General features: G+C 61.1%; 2 protein-coding genes across 2 annotated transcripts; one reads left to right on the top strand and one right to left on the bottom strand.

Moving 5' to 3' along the window:
• Positions 1–1,619: 1,619 nt before the first annotated feature.
• PFKL (phosphofructokinase, liver type) lies at positions 1,620–7,942 on the bottom strand. The gene is made up of 22 exons (XM_053952010.1): positions 7,817–7,942; positions 7,231–7,304; positions 7,060–7,137; positions 6,785–6,974; positions 6,447–6,612; positions 6,317–6,361; positions 6,124–6,232; positions 5,689–5,784; positions 5,517–5,609; positions 5,105–5,230; positions 4,953–5,017; positions 4,712–4,775; positions 4,479–4,625; positions 4,311–4,381; positions 4,137–4,224; positions 3,865–4,017; positions 3,563–3,727; positions 3,340–3,401; positions 2,900–3,011; positions 2,712–2,811; positions 2,491–2,596; positions 1,620–2,406 (listed from the first exon to the last, which is right to left on the bottom strand). Exons 1-22 carry the CDS (start codon positions 7,899–7,901, stop codon positions 2,259–2,261), a joined length of 2,343 nt encoding a protein of 780 aa, XP_053807985.1. The 5' UTR covers positions 7,902–7,942; the 3' UTR covers positions 1,620–2,258.
• A 2,450-nt stretch (positions 7,943–10,392) lies between these two features.
• PROCR (protein C receptor) lies at positions 10,393–12,815 on the top strand. Its single transcript, XM_053951840.1, has 4 exons — positions 10,393–10,570; positions 10,677–10,913; positions 11,768–12,034; positions 12,115–12,815. The coding sequence occupies exons 1-4, from the start codon at positions 10,516–10,518 to the stop codon at positions 12,225–12,227; spliced, it is 672 nt and encodes a 223-aa protein (XP_053807815.1). The 5' UTR covers positions 10,393–10,515; the 3' UTR covers positions 12,228–12,815.
• The last annotated feature ends 4,533 nt before the right edge of the window (positions 12,816–17,348 follow it).

The following is a 17,348-nucleotide window of genomic DNA, read 5'->3' as shown; positions in this document are numbered from 1 at the left end:
TGGAAGCCCATCTCATTCCACTCCCTTCCACTATCCCAGGTTGCTCCAAGCCCCATCCAACCTGGTCTTGGACACTTCCAGGGATGGGGCAGCCACAGCTGCTCTGGGCAGCCTGTGCCAGGGCCTCACCTCCTTCACAGGGAAGAATTTCTTCCCAATATCCCATCTAACCCTGCGGCAGTGAGAAGCCATTCCCGCTTGGTGTGTCACTCCAAGCCCTTGTCCAAAGTCCTTCTCCAGCTTCCTTGTTGGCTCCTTCAGGTACTGACAGTGAGGTCACCCTAGAGCTTCTCTTCTCCAGGCTGAACAATCCCAACTCTCCCAGCCTTTCCTCACAGCAGAACTGCTCTATCCCTCTGATCATCCTCCGGAGTCTCTCCAGCAGCTCCAGCTCCTTCCTGTGCTGGGCCCAGGGCTGGGGCAGCTCTGCAGGTGGGGTCTCACCTGAGCAGGGCAGAGGGGCAGAATCCCAATCCCTTTCCTGCTGCCCACGCTGGGATCAGCCCAGCACAGGGGCATTTCTGGCATGGGGCCTGGCCAGCCCTCACCACCTGCACCCCCAAGTCCTTCTCCCAGGGCTGCTCCATCTGCTCATCCCCAGCCTGGATTGATCTCGGCAGTTGCCCTGACCCAGGGGCAGCACCAGCTCTTGGTGGTGTTAAACCTCATGAGATTCCCATGGGTCGCTTTCTGGAGCTTGTCCAGGGCCCTCTGGATGGCCCCATCCTTCAGGAGTGTCACTGCACCCTCAGCCTGGTGTCACCTGCCAACCTGCTGAGGGTGCCCCGAACCCTCTGTGCCAGCGATGCAGATCTTAAATATCACTGGTCCCAGCACAGACCCTGGGACACCACGGGTCACCGATGGCCACTCTGAGCCACTGACCCTCTGGATGTGACCATACAGCCAATTCCTTATCCATCTGACTGTCCATCCATGGAATCCAGCTCTTCAATGCAGAGAGAAGGATGTTGGCTGGGATTGTGTCCAGGCTGTATAGAAATTATAGGATAAATGTCATCCCTAACCTTTCCCTTGCCCACTGAGGGAGCCACTCCACCAGAGAAAGGCAGGGGGCAAGCCCGGGGAAGCTTTCACTTGGGGACAACTCCATGGGGAGGACAAAGTAACAGCATGCTTGACCCCAAAGACTGATGCATGCTGATGCTGTCCCACAGGCTGGAGCCGTCAGCCCGCAGCCCCAGGAGGGAAGTGGCCTGGGAAAGGGGCTCCCTGTGACCGTCTGGCGCAGCCCGAGTGAGCAGAGCTCGGCCAGGCCGGCACACTTGGCCAGCGCTATGAGAAACTGCCTCACAAACAAGCACAGCACCACCCTAAAGCACTTGAGTGGTTCCCTTGGAGGTGGGAACCCAGTGATTTTTCTCTGGAATCATGAAGCAATAGAGAAAGGATGCTGACCTTGCACCCACCATGACTTGGACAGGGAGGAGAAGCCGCCTGTGGTCCCACTCTCCCAGGCTTTGAGGATGCACAAAACCAGGGAATGTCTCTTCCTGGAATTAACCCGGCTTGGGAAAACCATCAGGCTTTGCTTTTCCCCCCACCCCACCCCTGTCCTGCCACCCTTCCCCCCTGCAATGACCACTCCAGGAGGCAGGTTTGGCTCCAGCAGGTTTTATCTCTAGAGGAGAGGAGCAGCGCCGTGGGCGGTGCAGGATCCGGGGGTCACGGAGCAGCGGTGAGGTGATGGACACGGCGCCCACAGCCACACGGTGACGGTCGCAGCCAAGCGTCATGCAAGGGGACAGGGGCTCGCCAGGACCCCCGTGCTCGGCCCTCAAGACCCCCACGGGGGATGGAGCTCCACGGGGGCACCCAGAAGCCCCTGGGACCAGCTCTGACCCACTCTGGGATGGCTCCGCATCCTCCTCACTCCCCTCCCGCATGTGGGGCAGGCGGCTACAAGCAGCAGCAGTTGGCTCAGGCGGTCAAGCTGCTAAGTAAGGACTCAAAATACCCCATCATTAAATAATAATAAACTATTAAGGGAAGATTAAGGGTCTGGGCTGTGCAGCTGGGCTCAAGCAACTCTTCTGCATCTGCACAGGGACCAGAACCCGCAGCAGTGATTCGGGGCAGGATTGTGCTGTTCTGGGACACAGCACCAGGCTCTGCCTGCTGTAAAGGGTCGATGGCAAAGCTACAGGGCTACTGAGAACAGAGGGGACACAGTGCTCCCCCAGCAGCATGTGGGCACAGAGAGGACACAGCAGGGGCTATGGGTCAGGCTGGTGGGACTAGAAGCCCTTCTCGATGCTGAGCGTGCGACGGGTGACGTGCTCCATCTGCCCCGAGATGTACTCGGTGAGGCTGATCTGGTAGTTGGCGAGCATCTTCAGCATCAGCCGTAGGTTCAGCCACCACTGCTCCTGGGGCAGCCTGTGCCTGTGCAGGGGACACAGCTCTAGAGCAGACACCCCGGGAGGGTTCCCCCAGGAGCCAGTGAACCACTGGGGCATGGGGACTTACTCAAAATCCGTGACTTTCTTGAGCTCCGTCACAGGGCTGAAGGCCACCACCTTCTTCCGCAGCCCGATCACACAGGCAGTGTCTCCAGAGTTGGCAAACACACGCCCTGGGAGGGGGACACTGCTGACCTTGGCCACCTCACTGGGGGCCACGCCTGGAAGCCTGGAGCAGCAGCCACCAGCCTTCCCTACTCCCCCTTGGAACCCTAGCCCTCGGCTCACCCTTGCTGTAAACTTGCTGCAGCTTCTCTGACATCCACAGCACCGCCTTCACTCCCAGCTTGGTCCCATAGTTCCGGTCAAAGGGGGTTGGGGCTCCTCCCTGGGGACAAAGAAATGGGGATGTCAGGCCTTGCCCAGCTCTCAGGGCCAGCAAGGCCCATCCTACCCTCTCCCCTGTACCTCTGTACCTGCTGGAGGTGGCCCAGGACGTTGATCCTACAGTCAAAGATGCCTTTGCCTTCGGAGGAGTAAAGGTTGTAGAGGAACTCGGTGGTGTAGTGCTCGTGGCACTTCTCATTGCTGGGGAGCAGAGGGAAGGGCTTGGGGGGCTGCTCCTTCTGCTGGCATGCCCAGGGAATGCCCTTTGTTTCCCGTAACACCTTTTTTGTGCTGTAGTGTTTTCCCTGAGGCCCAGGGCCCCAGTCTGTGTCTCCAGGAGGACCCTGGGGCTGGGGTGGGGACGGCAGCAGAGGCAGCCAGTGTCCCCAGGGCCAAGTGTGTGCCCACTGTGCCAAACCTCACCATGCCCAGGACCCCTCTCTGGCCATGGGAAGGGCTCAGCTCCAGCCTTGCTCCCTGCCACAGGGCTGGGGTTTGCAGTGACTGTCCCCAAGTGCCCCCAACTCACCGCAGCACCAGTCCTCTCTGGATATCTGTCTTCATTTTGTCAGTCAAGTGCTCCACGTTGGCCTGCAAGATGAACACCAAGATGCCAGCAGCCATCCCACAGCTGTCCTGTCCTGACATCAATCCAGCATGGCCATGTCCTCCAGCTCCTGCCCTGCTCTGGAGCCCTCTCTTCCCCAGTTTTCCTTCTCATTTCAGCCAGACAGCCACTCTTGCCCGCTCACCTTTAAGTCGTGGATAGTGAAGGGGTCTTCATAGACGTAGGCAGCGTCGGCGCCCACGGCGATGCCGGTGACCGTGGACAGGTACCCGCAGTAGCCCCCCATGGTCTCCACAATGAACACGCGGCGCTTGGTGCCCGAGGCCGACTGCTTGATGCGGTCACAGCTCTGTGCCCAAACACGGGGAGGTCACACCAGGGAAAGCCACCTTTGCTTCCCCCGCACGGGACGCCGGCCGCTCCAGGCCATGATGGAAGGTGGTGGAGCACGGCGGCCCCTGAGCTGTCCCTGTCCGTGTCCCTCACCTCCATGGCGGCGTTGACGGCCGTGTCGGAGCCCAGGCTGAAGTCTGTGCCGGGCACGTTGTTGCTGATGGTGGCGGGGATGACGCACATGACGATGCAGAGCTCCTCGTACTGCCCGCGTGCCTCCACCAGCTGCAGCACCCCCTCGTACGCCTGCAAGCAGCCGAGGGATTGGGAAATGCTGGCCCTGCAGCCAGGTCTGCATCCCAGAAAGATTCCTCTGGGATGCCCACAGCCACCCTGGCCCCCACTGAACCAAGGATCCGCCGCACCTCAAAGCCCCCAATGACCAGCAGCCCCTGGATGTTGAATTTGCGCACGTTTTCCACGATCTTCTCCATGCAGGTCTTGGGCAGCGTCCTGTGGTGGGAAGGGGGTGCAGACGGTGGGGTGAGGATGGTGGGGACACCCTTTCCCTATGCTCCCGTGCCCAGGGCTGCACTCACCGCTTGGTGCCCAGCATGGAGCCGCCGCGGCCCAGCCATCCTGCCACGTCATGCCAGCCCACCTCGCGGACCTGCGGGCACCAGCGACAGCTTAGGGCTGGGAAGAGCCCCCCGCCCCCAAGCCCAACCCCATCCTCCAGGACATCCCAGGCTCACTGTCCCCCTTACCTGCCCCTTGGCCAGGCCCTCGAAGCCGTCGCTCACCACGTAGATGGTGTGTCCCTGGCAGATGCTGATGCGCACGGCCGAGCGCACGGCAGCGTTCATGCCAGCGGCCGGCGCTCCCACGTTCAGAATGGCCAAGCTAAAGGGGCTCTACGGGGACAGGGATGGGAACAGCACATCCCTGCATGTCCCCAGGGTGGGGATGGTGTACCCTGCTGCTCCCCATCACCCCTCACCTTCTCCTGAGCTGGCTTCTGGTGCGCCAGCAGCTTGTAGATGTTCCAGTTGTTCTCAAAGCTCCTGCAAGGACACAGTGATGTGTTCCCAAGGCACGTCTGGGAGAAGGGGCAGTCTCCCCAGTGCCCCTGGGGTGTGGCTGGCAACACCCTTCTGGCTGCAGAAGCCAACAGCTTCCCCACAAGGAGAAGCCCCTATCCAAGAGGGATGTCTCCCGCAGTCCTGGTTCCTGCTCCTCACCTTCCACGGAGCTGGATGGCCTCCTCAAACCTCTTCTCGTCCATGGCCTTCTGCACATCCTTTGTCTTGAGCCAGGAGAAAGATGCAGCATCATAACACCCACGTTCACAGGGAGGGGAGTGAGACCCCCACCCAGCTTCCCCGGTACTCACCACCTGGACACACTCCATGAGAGGCAGCCGCACCGACTGGTTCCCGGAGTGGCTGACCACGCAGGCTGGGGTGTCTGGCGTGGCCTCCAGCAGTGCCATCACCGCCTCCATCCCCATCTTGCTGCTCTGCAAAGGAACAGGGGCACCTGTGACACTGGGCCACCAGTGCCAGCTGGGTGGGATGCTCAGGGATGCTCCCACAAGCTTGGAAACCATGTGGCTGCTGATTCACTGCTGGAAAGCTGATGGTTTTATTTAAAAATTCGTGAAATTTGGAGTAAATGAGGAGAAATGGGTGCACAGCTCTGCCCAGCACAGCAGGGCTGAGCCCATCTGAGCCTCACCCCTTTCCACTGGGCAGAGGGATGGCAGGAGCGGAGTTCCCCCTCTCTGTGTCCTCCCCTGGACCTACCAGCACGCGGTCAAAGGCGGACGGGGTCCCTCCGCGCTGCACGTGGCCGAGGACGGTGACCCGCGTGTCGAAGCCCAGGCGTTGCACCACCAGCTGTGGGGAAGAGGGGACATCACGGTGGGGACCCGCCGGTGTCCGTGGGTGCCAGGGTGGTGCCGGGGCAGTCCCTTACGTCCTTCACGTAGTTGGAGGAGATGGGTTTGCCGCTGCGGTCGATGGCGCCCTCGGCGATGATGATGATGTTGAGCCGCGAGCCCCGGCTGCGTGTCTGCCACGAGGGGAGGACAAACGGCCACCACGGCTCAGCCAAAACTCGCCGTGGGCCGTGTGCGAGTGCCCTCCCCATCCTGCCATCTGTGCTGCCCCGGGGGTGGCTCAGGTCACGGGCAGCTGAGCCCCCAAGCTGGCGCTGCCCCTGGCACGCGAGGGCTGGATTTGCGCTCGGCTGAGTGCCCCGGTTCACAGGGACAATGGCGGCAGCTCCCGAAGCTTCGCAGGGGCTGGGCACGGCTGCAGGGCTCGGCCCGGGCCCCTGCGGGGACCCCCCGGGGGGAACCGGGCATGGGATGGGATGGGATGGGATGAGATGGCAGGAAACGCCCCTCACCTCCCCGAGCCTCTCGCACATGAGGTCCTCCCAGCCATCCTCCGGAGGGGATTCAGGGATGAAGAGCCAGTCAGCGCCCGAGGCCAAGCCGGACACCAGCGCCAGGTACCTGGGGGGACACGGTGGTGGCAGCACTGACCCCGAAACGTGGCATCCCATCCCACCGATGGCTTCCCCACCCACGGGGGCTTACCCGCAGTGGCGACCCATCACCTCCAGCACGAACGTCCGCTGGTGGCTGCAAGGACACGGGTGGGAAGAGAAGGAGGTTGGTGTGTGTGATGGCCGGGGCGCTGCAGCCCCCAGCCCCCCGTCCCCCTCACCTCTGTGCCGTGGTGGTGATGGCGTCGACGACCTCCATGATGCGGTGCAGCGCCGAGTCGGTGCCGATGGTCATGTCGGTGCCGCAGAAGTCGTTGTCGATGGAGCCCACCAGCCCCACGATGTTCAGGTGGCAGTTCTTCCTCGCCACCTCCTCGCTGATCTGCCCTGGGGGGGGTCACGGCCACCGCACCGGTTACTTCAGGGCACTCACGTCCCCACCACCATGGGGCTGGAGCTCAAGCCTCCTTGGGGTCACAGCACTGGGGTGACCCTCCAGACCTCTCCACCCTCCAACGCCTTCATCTACCCACCGGGGGGCTGGGAGGGGCTCACCCACCATCTCGGACCAGCTCCTCCAGCAGCCCAGCCCACTCGGATCGGAAGATGTCCGCGCCGGTGAGGCTGCCGTCGCCGCCGATGACGCACAGGTTGGTGATGCCGTGCTCCACCAGGTTGCGCGCGGCGCGCAGCCGGCCTGCCCGCGTGGTGAAGGCCTTGCAGCGGGCGCTGCCGATCACCGTCCCGCCCTGGGGACAGAATGGGACACGTGGCTTGTCACACACGTTTCGGGGGCTGGGAGCTGGGGTCCCGTGGCCCCATGGTGACCCTCACCAGCTGGATGATGTTGGAGACGCTGAGCCAGTTGGCTTGTTTGATGTTGTCACCCCCCTCCACCAGCCCCTCGTAGCCCTGTGGAGAAGCAGAGGGTGGAAGTGAAAGGTACCCTGGCACCAGGGGGGTGGATCCCCCCAGCCATGATGGGGAGCAGAGGGGAACCCCAACCTCATAGATGAGGAAGACCTTGGCTCCCACGTATATCCCCATGCGGGTGACAGCGCGGACAGCGGCGTTCATGCCTGGAAAAGTGATATGTGTGCTAGAGTATTCCCATGGAGATGGAATCCTACAGGTGACCCTGAGGTGTCCCTTCGAGCAGGGGGAACCCCTTGGGACCCTGCAGCCCACAGGGAATGGGATCCGATAGGTGACCCTGAGGTGTCCTCTTGAGTGGGCGGGGAGCCACGTGGGCTGAGACTGGGGAAACTCAGCGCACAGCTGGGCCCGCGCACGAGAAACTGCCCGGGATCGAGTTGCTTATCCCGGAGGGGACGGGGATGGGGACAGGGACGGACACAGCCCCTCCGTGGGGCTCCCCCCGGGGGGACCCTGCCCTCCCACGGCGACGGCCCGAGGGTGACGGGGACGGGGAAGCGGCGCGGGCGGGGGGCACACGGGAGGGGGGTCCCCATCCGCCCGCCCGGGGAGGAGCGCGGGCCGCGGACTCCGGCCCCGGGCGGTCGCGGTCGCGGTCACGGACACGCGGGGACGCCGCGGGCCCGGCCCGAGCCCCCCGCCCCGCCGGGCGCACCTTGCGCGTCGCCGCCGCTGGTGAGGACGGCGATGGCCATCCCGGCCCCCGCCATCCGCAGCCGCTCCAGCTCCGCCGCCGCCATCGCTGCGCTCCCGGCACCGGCGCCGCCGCCGAGGACACGCCCCGGGACACGCACGGACCGGGGACACGCCCCGGGACACGCCCCGGGACACGCACGGACCGGGGACACGCCCCGGGACACGCCCCGGGACACGCACGGACCGGGGACACGCCCCGGGACACGCACGGACCGGGGACACGCTCCGCCCGCCGCCGCGGAGCGACAGACGGCGGGACACGTCGCGCCGTGTCGCGACATGGTGCGCTGTATCGTGCCGGACGGTGGGCACATGCCCCGCCGTCCCGGACCGCGCCATCCCGCGGGCGGTCCGTCCCTGAGCCCTGAAGGAATTGGCTGATGCAGCTGCCCAGCCGCTCTACGGGATATCTGAAAGGTCCTGGATGTCCGGTCAGGTCCCAGGTGACTGGAAAAAACGGAGTCCTTGCCCCCATCTTCAAAAAGGGTGGAAAGAGGAGCCTGGGGCGCGGACCTAGCGGCCCGTCCGCCTCCCCTCGGTGCCCGGGAGGATCCTGGACAGACCTGGAAGCTCGGCTGAGGCAGGGGGAGGGAGGACGGGAGGTGAATCGGGAGAGCCAGCACGGCTGCACCAAGGGCAAGTCCTGCCAGACCAACCCAGTGGCCTTCTCTGGTGGAGTGGCTCCCTCAGTGGGCAAGGGAAAGGTTAGGGATGACATTTATCCTATAATTTCTATACAGCCTGGACACAATCCCACCCAACATCCTTCTCTCTGCATTGAAGAGCTGGATTCCATGGATGGACTGTCAGATGGATAAGGAATTGGCTGGATGGTCACATCCAGAGGGTCAGTGGCTCAGAGTGGCCATCGGTGACCCGTGGTGTCCCAGGGTCTGTGCTGGGACCAGTGATATTTAAGATCTGCATCGCTGGCACAGAGGGTTCGGGGCACCCTCAGCAGGTTGGCAGGTGACACCAGGCTGAGGGTGCAGTGACACTCCTGAAGGATGGGGCCATCCAGAGGGCCCTGGACAAGCTCCAGAAAGCGACCCATGGGAATCTCATGAGGTTTAACACCACCAAGAGCTGGTGCTGCCCCTGGGTCAGGGCAACTGCCGAGATCAATCCAGGCTGGGGATGAGCAGATGGAGCAGCCCTGGGAGAAGGACTTGGGGGGGCAGGTGGTGAGGGCTGGCCAGGCCCCATGCCAGAAATGCCCCTGTGCTGGGCTGATCCCAGCGTGGGCAGCAGGAAAGGGATTGGGATTCTGCCCCTCTGCCCTGCTCAGGTGAGACCCCACCTGCAGAGCTGCCCCAGCCCTGGGCCCAGCACAGGAAGGAGCTGGAGCTGCTGCAGAGAGTCCAGAGGAGGCACCAGGGTGAGCAGAGGGATGGAGCAGCTCTGCTGGGAGGAAAGGCTGGGAGAGCTGGGATAATTCACCTGGAGGAGAGAAGCTCCAGGTAACCTCACTGTGGCCTTCCAGTGCCTGAAAGAGCCAACAAGGAAGATGGAGAGAGAATATTCTCAAGGTCCCTGTCAGAGGGGAATGGCTTCAAGCTGCCAGAGGGCAGGATTAGATGGGATACTGGGAAGAGATTCTTCCCTGTGAGGTTGGTGAGGCCCTGGCACAGGCTGCTCAGGAAAGCTGTGGCTGCCCCATCCCTGGAAGTGTCCAAGGCCAGGCTGGATGGGGCTTGGAGAAACCTGGGTGTCCCTGCCTATGGCAGGGGATGGAATGAGTTGGGATTTCAGGTCCCTTCCCACCCAGCATTCCATGCCTGTATTCCGTTCCATAGCAGGCTGTGTGATGCCATTATGTGCCACCCCAGGCTGTGCCATGCTCTGGCAATGAGATGAGCTGGAGCTTTTAGTAGAGATTTCACTTTTTAAAATTTTTAGTTTATAATTATTTTAGGTGTAATTAAAAACAGACCTGTGGAGATTTGGCCCTGCCATGGATTTCTCATCCCCATGGACCAGCTCAGCTACCCAGAGTGTCACCCATTTCCAGGGAGGGGGGTCCTGTTGCTGGATGTCCTCTCCACAGGGAATGGGATCCTAGAGGTGACCTTGAGGTGTCCCTTCGAGCAGGGGGAATCCCGTGGGACCCTGCAGCCCACAGGGAATGGGATCCAGGTGGGTGCAGTGCTGTGCAGGGAGGCTGCTCCCCCCAGTACTCCCCACTCCCTGGCAATGGCCCTCATCACCGTGTCCCCCTGGTCTCCCACATCCCCCAGGGGAGTGGGACAGGGCCCTGCCCAGCCAGGGGATGGGGAAACTGAGTCAGGTGCTGGCAGCTCGCCCAATTCCATCTGTTCCGGGAGGAGCTTGGAGCCTCATCCTGGATCCTCGGGCGCCGTGGGGCCCGGCGTATCCGGCAGGGAAGGGGTGCGGATGGCTCGGGTTAAGGAAATGGGAGAGACCTGGCCGGAGTCCCGCTCTCCTCCCCCCACAGCCCCACCTCCCCGGCCCGCTTAACATCCCGTGGGCCAGCCGCGGGGCCAGCAGCGCGTCCCCAGCGGGTACCCAGGCTGAGCTCCGAGCCGGGCCAGCCGCGGGGCCAGCAGCGCGTCCCCAGCGGGTGCCCAGGCTGAGCTCCGAGCCGGGCCAGCCGCGGGGCCAGCAGCGCGTCCCCAGCGCGGGGGAACCGTCCCCACGATGCTGCGGCTGCTGCTGCTCAGCGGGGCCCTGGGCTGCGCGGCGGAGCAGGCGGGTAAGGCAGGGACACGGCGGTGCCTGGGGACACCGGGCTTGGCGTGGGGGCACACGGGGCTCACGGCGGGTGACAGGCGGTGGCTGATGTCCCACGTCTCCCGCAGCTCCGCTCGCCTTCACCATGCTCCAGCTGACCCGCGTCTACATGGGCAATTCCATCTTCCGGGGGAACGCCAGCCTGAATGGGCAGCTCAGCCATCTCCTGGAAGAGAATAATGTCACCCAGGTGCTCCCGCTGGAGCCTCCGGACGCCTGGGCCCGGCGGCAGAACGAGGTGATCACCTACCTGAGGAACTTCAGGCAGCTGGTGATGCTCTTCAACAAGGAGAGACCCACCAAGTGTGAGTGGTACCCGGGGGACGGGGGTGGGTGCCCCGGGGAATGGGAGCCTCTTCCCTGCTGCCAGGGCACGGGGGTGGCTCTGCAGGGACGGATGGGGACACGGCCATGTGCAAAACCTCTCTGTGGGTAACGGAAGCCTTTCTTTGGAGCCGGGAATTTCTTACCCGGAGCACACCCTGGGGTGATGCTCAACCTGTTGCTGCTCCTCAGGAAAAGGGCTGAGGGCTGCAGCCTGCGGGATGGTGAGGTGTAGGAACCCTGTCTGCTCCCTGCCTGTGCTCTGCCTGCATCCCACCTGTATCCCTGGCACCCTGCCTGCATCCTGCCTGCTCCCTGCCTTCATCCCGCAGCTTGTGGGACCTGTGGGACACCGCTGCCGATGGTTTCGTGCTCCTGCTCGCTCCGCCCCACAAGCCCTGTCACCTCTGCTGCTCCTGCCCCAGTGTGCTTTCCTTTCCTTTCTTTGGTTACCCCCAAACCGCTCTTGCCCCAGCCCCACACTCCTGTACCCTTGCGGAGCCCGGTGTCACCGCGGAGTCTCTGGCATGACCCGCCCCCCAGTCCCGGTGTCCCTGTCCCGGCGTCTCGCTCCATCCGCGAGAGCCACGAGCAGCTCTGTGCCCAGAGCCTCCTTCTGTAAAACCGGAGCTGTGCTCTGTGGAGAAGGGAGGGAAAATAATCCCGGCCGCTGGAAAAGTCACTGCCGTGCTCAAACCGAGGGGAAGCAAAGCTGTGGGTGGGTTGGGTGGTGCTGAGGCTGTGCAAACTCAGTGCCCAGTTTGCTGCTGGTGAGGGCCATGGGGTGCTCAGGGTGGGAGTGTGGTGACCCTGTCCCCTCCCTCTGTCCCCGCAGTCACCCATCACCTGTGCTGCCACCTCGGCTGCCGCCTCTACCCCAACGGGACCACTCAGAGCTTCTACGAGGTGACCCTCAACAGGACGGCGTTCCTCAGCTTCCACGTCCCCAGCGCCACCTGGGAGCGGCGCTGGCCCGGCGAGCTCCCGGTGGCCGCCTTCGCCCAGGAGCAGCTGATGAAATACCCCATAACCACCCAGGACCTGCAGTATTTCCTCAACACCACCTGTGTCAGCATCCTGCAGGTCCAGAGCGCCAGGACAGGTCCGTGGTGGGGCCGGGGTGGGGACAGGGACGCAGTGGCGTGGCCCAGTCGTCACCTCCATTCCTCTCGCCTCTTGCAGGAAAAGTCAGCGGCCGATCACACACTCCGCTGGTCCTGGGGCTGGTCCTGGGAAGCCTCGGCCTGCTGGGCATGGCCCTGGGCATCTTCCTGTGCACGGGAGGGAGCTGCTAGCGTGGGCAGCTGTCCCATGTCACCCCATGGACACAGGGGACGGACCTGTCATCTCCCCGTGCATCCATCACCACCCTGTGGAGGCAGGGGACAGACCCATCATCTCCCTGTAGAGTCAGTGATGGATCCATCATCTTCCCAAGGATCCAGCAACTCTCCATGGATCCATCATCACCTTGGGGAGGAAGGGGCTGGATCCATCATCCCTGCATAGAGACAGAGGCTGGATCCATCATCCTTCCGTGGAAGCAGGGACCAAGTCCATCCCTGACAAGGGATGCGTGTCCCCAGTGCCACAGGCTTTGCTCCCCAAGGACACCGGTGGCTTCCAGTCCTGTCCCAGCTGGACTGACCCCTCCAGCAGCCCCCAGCCCTGTGGACGGTCCTCACACTGGGCAATGCACTGAGACTCCACACGGAAACACTGGGCATGGATGGAAAAATGTGGTGGGAGAGGCGTGGGGGGAAAGCAGCAGGAGAAACTGCCATGGAGTGGTTAAAAGGATGGCGTTAAACCCTCATTCATCCCTGTTCCAGTGGGGATGGAGGGAGGATGTCACACCTTGTGTAATAAAAGCATCCATCATCTCCCACCACACCTTTGGCTGCTCTTGTTCCCCTTGGCAGCACTGATGTGGGGCTGTGGATCCAACCTGGACCATGGCTGCTGGTGCTGGGTGAGCTCAGTGTTGCCAGGCCCCGTGCCAGACCTTGGGTTGTGTGCTAAGTTTTCCAGGTCTCTGGAAAGACACTGGTGGTGTTTGCAGGGGGGCGTTGCACCTCCTCAGCTCATTTCAACCTTCTCCCAGCGTTGGTTTGAGTCAATTAAGTAATTTTCTCAAAGTTTTTCATTTCCTCACTTGGTGTGAGATGCTGAGGTCAAGCACACACAGCTGTGAGGGGACAGTTTTCCTTTCCACAATCCAAATCCAAGCTAAAACCTCCACTCTGACTGTTTAAACTTTGCGTAGATAAGAAACTCTTGGCCATGTTTCCCTTTCACCCAAAAGTGGATTTTGAGCTCTCCAGTGCATCTCCACTGCTCTGGCAGCAGGAAGGGAGCCAGGAGCTGGCTGGGGACAGGAGAGAGGCTTTCCTGGATTAGCTTCCAGCTCTTTATTTTCTAAACACCCTGCGAGCAAGGCAGGGTGTGATGAGGGAAGATGGGAAAAGAGACGAGGGACAGAAGGGATGCAAAGATGACCTTAGGGGTTGTCCTCATGGAGGGATGGAGGAGGAGGTCTCCAAAGCCCACATCTCATCACCCTGGCCCCCAGCCACCCCCGGAGCAGCCCCCGCCTCCCCCAGGCTCCTGGGGCAGGGGCTGGGGCGCTCCCCACCCTTGGCGGGCTCCGAGAGGCCGGAGAATCCAAAACAACGCGGCTGAGGCACGGGAACGTCATCGCTCGGCCCTTGGAGCAGTGCCCTTGGCAGGAGCTGTGCTGTGGGCCGAGCGCTCCGTGTCCCTGCCGCCGGCATCCAGGGACACCAGGGCAGTGCCCAAGGTCACACGTGCTGCATTTACTGCCCACAAAGGGATTCAGTCCCTTCCAGCTGGGAGAAAACACTGCATTCCCAGCTCTGCTTTGAGTTTCAGACTCGGGGCATCTCTGCTACCTGCAGATGTTGCACTGTGGTCCCCAAGACTTGGAATGATTCCCGTTCCCAGTCCCCTCTCCCTGGGCTGCAGCTCCTTGCTCTGGCTGGGATGGCTGAGCGTGGATGCTGTGGGATGCCCATGGCTGTGATGGAGCAGGGATGGTACCCGGGACTGGCAGACCCAGGTGGCAAACACTTGGGGGGGAGACCTGGAACAGCAGAGCTTGCTTTGCTTTTTGCTCCAGAAATGTGTCATCTTTTGGACAGATAAACAAGTCTGAGCTTGTCCACTTCACGCAGCTCTGGAAAAGCCTTTTTCCTGCCCCCGAGCTCCCCGTGTGTGCTGGAGAACGCTCCAGAATGGAGCTGACTCTGCTGCTGCTCCTGAGTTTCCACAAGGGACTGGGCAGTGAGGAACCCCCAAAAGTGCAGAACCCCGAGGAACTGCCTCATCTCCATTGCTGTCCAAGGGCAATGCACCCAAACCTGGCACCTCCATCCCAAAGCACCTCCCTGGCAGTGACCAGCACCAGTGTCCGACCTGGACACAGTGGCCAGCAGCAGAGAGGTTATGGTGGCAACATCCACTTCCAACACATCGTAGCCCCAAAATTTCTCTTCCTCTCCCCAAACATCACAATATGTTGCCCCAACATTTCTCTTCCTCTCCCCAAAACCCTCAAGTGCCTCATGGTGGGGCCACTGAGGCCTGGCTGGGTGTGGCAGCCAGGGACAGTAGCCCAGCTGCCTCAGAACTGGGAGCTGGGCTCCTGTTCCACCACCACTCCAACACAGCTTCCTGGCAGCTGGCAGCCACATGCATGGCTCATCCTTTCCCAAATTTGGTTGCTCTTCCGTCCCGATCACAGCTTGGGACAGGCGCCAGTGCGTATTCCATCAGCGAGGGGTGGTTTTAATTTTCTCCTTGGAGGACTTTTGGGTGAATGAACCCGCACGGAAGCGTCTGGCAGCTTTAAGCAGCTCCCAGAGTGACCCATCCCTGTTATCCGTGGGGATTGCCGGGCAAGGCTTTGTTTTCCACGCATGGTTTCCATCACTCTGCTCCGGTGCCACTGGCCTGGATAAGGGCTCAGATAAGATGCCCAAGCCTTGATTCTTGTTCCAGTGAGGCAATGCCCATGTGCCAGGAACCAGCTCTTTCCTTCACTCCATCCCATGGGGAACTTGGATGGGATGGGCAGGTCAGCCCGTTTCCTTTTGGACATCAGCTCCCTCTGCAAGGCTGGTATCTCCATCCGTGTCCTTTGGGAGCTGCTGTGCCTCAGGATAAAGGGCTGGAGGGCTCCAGGAGCTGCCCAAAACCAGTGATGGGCTCTGGTGCCTGCTGGGGTGGGAGAGGGAAAAAAAAGCGGGGCTGATGGGATCCATCTGGAAGGCAGTGGGAATATCTCTGTAAACACCTCTTACGCACTCGGAGCCTGCACTGGTGTCATTGTGGCTTTTCAGGACTAAACAAACCCCATCCTTCCAAATTCTCAGAAATCACAGTGTCACAGCCACAGATGTTTTAATTCCTGACTTTGGGACACCCTTGTGAACCCCAGGGGCTGCACTGGGGGTGAGGGGATCTGCTTCCTAGCAGCCTCCTGCTCCCACACGGAAACGAGCAGCTCCCTGGAAAAGTGCCTCAGCACGGGGAAGGGCCGTGCTGGCCACTCCCTCCTCGCAGGGCAGGGCGATCGGTGCCCAGCGCTGCCCTCTTCCCTTCCCGTTCACCTCCCAGATCAGCCGGAGGGAACGGGAGGAGAGAGCTGGCTGCTGGCCAGGAGCAGGAATACGTGGCAGGCGGGATGAAGGCAGCGGGTACCACCCATCCCACACCTCTGCCCTGCCCCGCAGGGCTGCCCCTCTCCCTGGGGACCGCTCCGGAGCAAGCCAGGCTGCTCCACCAGCTCCTGCAATGCAGGCGAGCAGGGATGGGGACCCCTGGCTGGGAATTACAGTCAGGATTCCAGCGAAAAATCATTGCTTCACCTTCCCTTCCCAGCTGGAGGTTCCCACTCCAAACCGAGCGGACTTGTCCTGGCACCAGTCCCTTCTCCCTTCTTCCTCCACTGCCCAGCCCTGGAGCAGAAAGGTTCAGAGAGAGATAAAGGATAAAGACATGATAAAACAATATTTTTCTTTGGAAAAACCCAAGCTTGCTTGCACTGCACCTTCAGAGAGGTTTCCCTGGAAAAATGGCTATTTGGGAACACTTTCACCCACTACCCAGAGTTGGAAGCAGCCTTCGGTGTGACTGAAGCCATTGGGAGCAAAGCCCTCTTCCCAAGACCCCCACACTAAGGGCTGAAACTCCTTGGAGCAGCCCCAAAACTTCACCATCCAGTCTGGGATGGGGAATGTGGCTCTAGATGCAGCCAGCCCAGGCTGTGGAGGGACAGAAGACACTGACAAGGCTGAAGGGCATGATGGATCTGAGCCCTGTATTCCCTCCCATCATCAACCTGCTATGGAATCCTCATCCCATCTGCTCCTTCCCCTCCCCTGGGATGGGAGGGATCCAGCCAAAGGGTGGGAACACAGCTGATGGAGGTGATGACATCTAAAAGCCAGCCTGTGGTGAGGCCCTGAAAGAACACACACAGCCCCTGGAGGTGCTGAAAACCATTCCCTGCAGGAATAAACCAGGACCCCATTTCAGCCAGGCTTTCCTGAAGCAGCATGGACTTCTGGGAGTGCATTCCAAGGACAAATGTTTTCCTAGAAGAATTGGACAACATGCCTTCATCTGAACCCTCACAATCCTCACCATTCCAAGGATTTAGGTTAAAGAGGCCCAGGAAATTTGCATTTATTTCTTCCAGTTTGGGAATGGTGTTGCTTAGAAAGGACTGGAAATTCAAGCTGTGCATTACAGAATTCCCAGCCTGGAGGTTCACTCAGGATCCTTGTTTGATGCCAGACCAAGATGTCAACACCTAAACCTCGTGGGAAGCATTTCTATGGATAAAGGAGTCCATGTGTGCCATGGCTCGCTCCCAACAGCTCCATGTCACAGGAGAAGGGGACAGAGAATGACATGGACGCCCAGCACCCTCTGCACCCCAGTCCTTGGAGGACAAATATTCCATGATCCTAAAACAAGCACACTGTGAGTGGGCTAGAACCAAAACCACTGGGAACGTTTGAGCAAGCACTGCTGTTGCTGCTGGGCAAAAGCAGGGAAGCCCTGGAAGCTTTGTCTGGAGGTGGGAAAGGCGTTGGAAGCCGGCTCCGAACACACCCCACAGCAGGGGGAAAGGGTGGAAGGAAGCCGGGGTTTTTGGTTGGAATTTGGGGCTTTTTTCCTGTCTTTCTCCCTGCTGGTGTGCAAGCCGTGGCTCTGCAGCCATTGTGTTCTCCAAAGAGTCTGGTCCCACAATGCAGTAAAAACAAGCCACAGGAAGGAAAGGAATTAGCAGGGAAAGGAAAAACAGCAGTGGGAACAAGGACTCAGGCCCAAAATAAACCCGTTGGCTGCTGCTGGGGGTGCAGGTAGGAGAGGTTACACCTTCCCCT

Source organism: Vidua chalybeata, chromosome 10 (genome assembly GCF_026979565.1).
Source record: "Vidua chalybeata isolate OUT-0048 chromosome 10, bVidCha1 merged haplotype, whole genome shotgun sequence".
In the NCBI taxonomy this organism is placed as follows: domain Eukaryota; kingdom Metazoa; phylum Chordata; class Aves; order Passeriformes; family Viduidae; genus Vidua; species Vidua chalybeata.
This window is presented reverse-complemented; position numbering and strand designations above follow the sequence as displayed.